Consider the following 4893-nt stretch of genomic DNA (forward strand, 5'->3'; position numbering starts at 1 on the left):
GTCCAGTAACCTCATCTCTGTGGTTGACTGCTGCTGTTGGGTCTCTATTCCACTCACGGCAACCATGTGATTGAACAGAACGGCCCCATTGGGGTTTCTAGCTGTAACTGGAAGCAGATCAGCAGGTCTTCTCTCACAGGGAGCCACTGGGGGGTGGGTTAGAACCATAAACCTTTGGGTTGGCAGCCAAGAGCTTAACTGTTGCACCATCAGGGCTCCTCATGCCTGAGCCCCCCCAAACATACCTATTTACTCAAGACTTACAAGACTAAGATCATGCAAGGCCATTTCACCTCCCTCACAGGTGTAGTGTCCTCTCTGGTACCTGCTTCTCATAATATCCTTCCATGCTGACATCACCCTGTAGCCAGCTCCTATCTATTCTTCATGCTGTACTTAAACCTCTCCTCCTCCAGGAAGCCCTCCTTGTCCCAACAGTCTCATTGAGCTGCCCATTCTCAAGACCCCCTCAGCTTGAGTCCTTCACTAAAGGTATCAAATGGTCTTGTGAGTGTGTGTTTTTCACAATCTTACTCACGAGACTGTGAGCTCCTCAGACACAGCTAAATCAAACAGGCCACAGAGCACTGTTGCCGAGAGACTACATGGCAGGATTCCTGGAGGTATATCTGGGATCGGAGTTGTACGTGTAGCCAGGAGAGGAGGCATGGGAACCAGGCCAGTCACACAAATGCACACGGGCAAATGACAGAGGTGGCTCCTAGCCCTGTTTCCTTGGGGTTGAACCCAGACACTACAATTCCATCCATCAGTGAAGAGAAGGGGCAAATCTGTGATGAAAGGAAAAGAAGGGGCTCTGAACTGTGTCTGGGCTTAACTTTCTCTCCACTTCTCCAGAACCTGAAGCCCTGGGCAGCAACTCATCTCTTCCAGTCCTAGAGGGCCAGTCCCTGCGTCTGATCTGTGTGGTTGACAGCAATCCACCCGCCAGGCTGAGCTGGGCAAAGGGAAACCAAACCCTGAGCCTCACACAGTCCTGGAACCCAGGAGTCCTGGAACTGCCTGCGGTGGAGTTGGGAGACAGTGGGAGATATATCTGTCACGCTCAAAACCCTCTGGGTTTCCAGGAAGACTCTCTGAACCTCTCTGTGAAGAGTGAGTTGGGAGATATCTGGGGGAAGGACTCCTGGTGAATTCAGAACCACCTACCGAACCTCCCCCTTGCTCTCCAGGGAACCCCCATAGCTGCTCACAGCTTCCTGCTCCTGCTTCCTGTGCAGGTGCTCTGAGCTCCGGCAGCTCTCCCTGAGCCTGGCCAGCCCCTTACCGGAGCCGATGGTTGGGGGCAGGCTGGTGGAGGGGAACGGTATCAAGGGTCCTGCACAGTCACATTTACTTGGCCACCACTAGTCCTGAGCCTCAGCACAGAACTCAGGTCTGGCCTCAGGCTCCGCTGTGACATCCAGAATCCCCACGGGGACAACAGTGTCACTGGTCCAGCCAAGTCAGGGAGAGGATTTGAAGACTGATGCCTGGGCGAGGAGATGACATGAACCTGGGTCCTCGGAGATACTGAGAGCGGGAGAAGTGGGTTTGAGCCCAGGGCAGGAGGGAACTGTGGTGCACGGTTCTAGGTGTTTTGACCTGGGAGCAGGCTGGGGGAAGAGGGGAATGTGGTCGTATAGAGTGGTGGGGGACCAAGGGGTCCCGGACAGAAGTGGGCACACACACACATCATGGATCGGCAAAGACGGTCTGTTCAGATGCCTGATTCGGGGCATAGGGTCTCACCCCAGATATCACTTGTCTGCAGAGAAGCCCGGGACGTGGTCAACAGTGGTTCAGGAAGCCGCCTGGGCAGCCGGCGTCGTGGCCTTGCTTGCATTCTGTCTGGGTCTGTTCTTCATGTAAGTGGAATAACAGTACCTCCTTCGTACCATTTAAAACACTGTGCATGGTTCCTGTTGTTATTAACAAGTCCAAGAGCTGTTGGACGCACATCGAGCCCATGGCCTGATTGTACATCCTGGACTCCTCAATAGCTCAAGGGAGGCTGTGGTATATTGTAGCTGTCAACCCTGCAGGATTCACTCCAAATTTATCTTTAAGAAGTTAAACAGTAGGATCAATATCTCTCAAGGAGACTCCAGGATTATGGGTGCATTGGTCGTTCAGTGGAAAACTCCTTGCTTTCCATACGGGTGACCTGGGTTTGATTCCTGGCCAGTGCACCCCAGGTGCAGCTACAACCTGTCTGTCCGTGGAGGCTGGAGTGTTGCTGAACAGAGTACAGTGGAGTTTCCAGACTAAGGCAGACTAGGAACAGTGCCCTGCTGGTCTCCTGTTGAATATCAGCCAGTGAGAGCCGTAAGGATCACCATGGTCGGATTCGTAACCACGGGGATGACGCAGACCAGGCTAGCCGTTCCGTCCACTGTGTACGGGGTGGTCACGAGTGTGGCACCAACTCCGCAGCTGCCAATAGCAACCACAGATTCCATGACGTGGTGCTCACTTGGGCAAGGCCAAAGAATAAAACAAAGAATTTAGCCTTCTGCCATCTTGGCCAGGTGTAGGGTCTGTTCCCAACACCTGGCTCCAGCTGTTGAGAGGAGGGTGCTTGGGTTTTCTTCATGGTCTGAAGCTGGACAGCAGGTCTCATCTCCCCAGCTCAGTCACTCCTTCCAGGCTCCTAACAGCAGCCCAAACCCAACCCAACCCACTGCCATCGAGCTGATTCCAACTCATAGCAACCCCCATTGGGTTTCCAAGGCTGTAGATGTTTATGCAAACTGACTGCCTCATCTTTCTTCTGTGGAGCGGCTGGTGGGTTCGAATCGCTGACCTTGTGGTTAGCAGCCAAATGTCTTCACCACTGTGCCATCAGATCTCCTTTAACAGACAGACAGCCAGGTTGAAAGACTCTGCTCTCTTTGCTCAGAGTGAAGATCTTCAAGAAGAAATCAGATGGAGCAGCAGAAGGCGTAGATGACATCCACCCTGTGCTGGGGACCCCCTCCCAGGTGAGTCTTGTGGGCATCTTTTCATCCTGTGTCCCAGCTAGAAGTCTCCCTGGGGATGGTCCACCAGGGCCCGCTCAGCACGACAAGAACTGAGCTCCACACTTTCCCCAAAATGTGTTCCTTCTGCTGGTTTCCTGCTGCAGCCACACAGACCAGAGACCTGGGACTTACCCTTCCGTCTCTCCTCTTCCTCATCTCCCAGAGCCAGGAATTCACCACCCAACCAGTGGCCATGGAGTCAACGCTGACTCACGGCCATCCCATGAGTGTCACAGTAGAACTGTGTTCCACAGGATTTTCAGGGGCTGCATTTTTGGAAGTAGACCAGCAGCATTTTCTCTGAGTGGGTTTGAACCTTCAACCTTGAGGCTAGCAGCCCCGTGGGTTAATGGTTTCCACCACCCAGGGACCCCTAGGACTTGTCACACAGCCTCATGATCACAGGTCTCTCCCCCACCACATTGAGAGCTCCCTTGTGGACCTGTAGTTCACAGCTCTGTGAATCTCACTCATGACACCCTGCTTCTGTCTGGCAAATTACAACTCACGATTAGATTTTTGGGATGATGTGATAGTGTCTTCTCTCTCTGATTGTCTAAAGTCAATCAGACAAGTTGTTTATTACAGTGTGCCCTGTGCCTGGATAGAGCCTTGTAAGAGCTACTTAACCTCACTCAGTCTGTTTTCATGTCTGTAAAATGGGGATGGAGTTATGTCACCTGCAGAGAGGGGTGGAAGAATTCAGTGGCTTAGTGACAAGCGTGGGCACCAACGGTTAAGTACTGCCCTGCAAGTGAAAGGCTGATGATTTAAACACACCCTGAGGCACTTCTGGAAGGAGCCGTGGTGGTGTCGTGATTAGGACATTTGGCTGCTAACCAAAGGGTTGGCGGTTCAAGCACACCAGACACCCTGTGGAGGAAAGCTGAGGTAGTCTGCTTCTGTAAAGATTTACACCCTTAATGGGGTTTGCTGTGGGTCGGAATCGACTCAGTGGCAGTGAGTTTGGTTTGGTTTGGTTTTGAGGCACTTCTGGAAACAGGCCAGGAGATCTGCCTCCAAAACACCAGTCCTGAAAAGTTATGCAGCAAAATTTGGACATGGATAGTGGTGATGGTTGCAAGGAATGATGAAAACAATGACTGTTACTGAATTGTGTATGTAAGAAATATTAGAATGGCAAGCACTTTGTTATGTATACATTTTACTACAAAGAAAAAAAAACCACCCTACTCTGCACACATGGGGTCACTATGAGTCAGAATCTACTCAAAGCCAACTGACAACAATGGTAGGCCGTGATAGTGATTAAAATTTGTTGTGAATGAATGAGTGAGTCCTCAAGAAATGTGTATGGAACTGATAAATGAGTAAACATCCACCAGCCCCAAGTCCTCTTGAGGACGCCTGCTTCCTTCTTCAGACCCAGTGGCCTGCACTCATCCCCTCTGTTGTCCCACTCAGGGTCACCTGCATGGAGCCTGGTCAGGCAGCCCCTCCAACCACCCCAGCCCAGCTGAGGCCCCCCCCACCGCGAGGGAGGAGGAGGAGGAGCTCCATTACGCCTCCGTCAACTTTGAAGGGGTGAGTCCCTGGACCTCCCAGAAACAGGAGGCTGCCAACACCACAGAATATTCAGAGATCAAGATCCAAAAGTGAAGACACGTGCAGCTCTGGCTGGAGCCCAGGAAAGACATCTCGGAGGAAAGTGTGCCCCAGAGACAGAGTCTAGGAGAACCTCCAGCCCTCTGGGCCAAGGGAACGTGGAGTTACTTGCAGTTCGTATTAGTTTCCTGTGGCTTCTATAACAAGTTACCACAAACCGGGTGGCTTAAAACAATAGACATGAATTCACTCACTATTTCAAAGGCCGGAGGTTTGAACGCCAGTTGTTGGCAGGGCCATGCTA

General features: G+C 51.9%; 1 protein-coding gene across 1 annotated transcript in view; it reads left to right on the forward strand.

Moving 5' to 3' along the window:
• CD33 (CD33 molecule) overlaps window positions 1–4643 on the forward strand; it is a 7753-nt gene extending 3110 nt beyond the window's left edge. The window contains 3 exon segments of the mRNA XM_042783241.1: window positions 1775–1868; window positions 2903–2984; window positions 4449–4643. Coding sequence (XP_042639175.1) covers window positions 1775–1868; window positions 2903–2984; window positions 4449–4643 — 371 coding nt within the window.
• The last annotated feature ends 250 nt before the right edge of the window (window positions 4644–4893 follow it).

Source organism: Orycteropus afer, unplaced genomic scaffold (genome assembly GCF_000298275.1).
Source record: "Orycteropus afer afer isolate SDZICR_OR568_19922 unplaced genomic scaffold, OryAfe1.0 scaffold00765, whole genome shotgun sequence".
Classification (NCBI taxonomy): Eukaryota; Metazoa; Chordata; class Mammalia; order Tubulidentata; family Orycteropodidae; genus Orycteropus; species Orycteropus afer.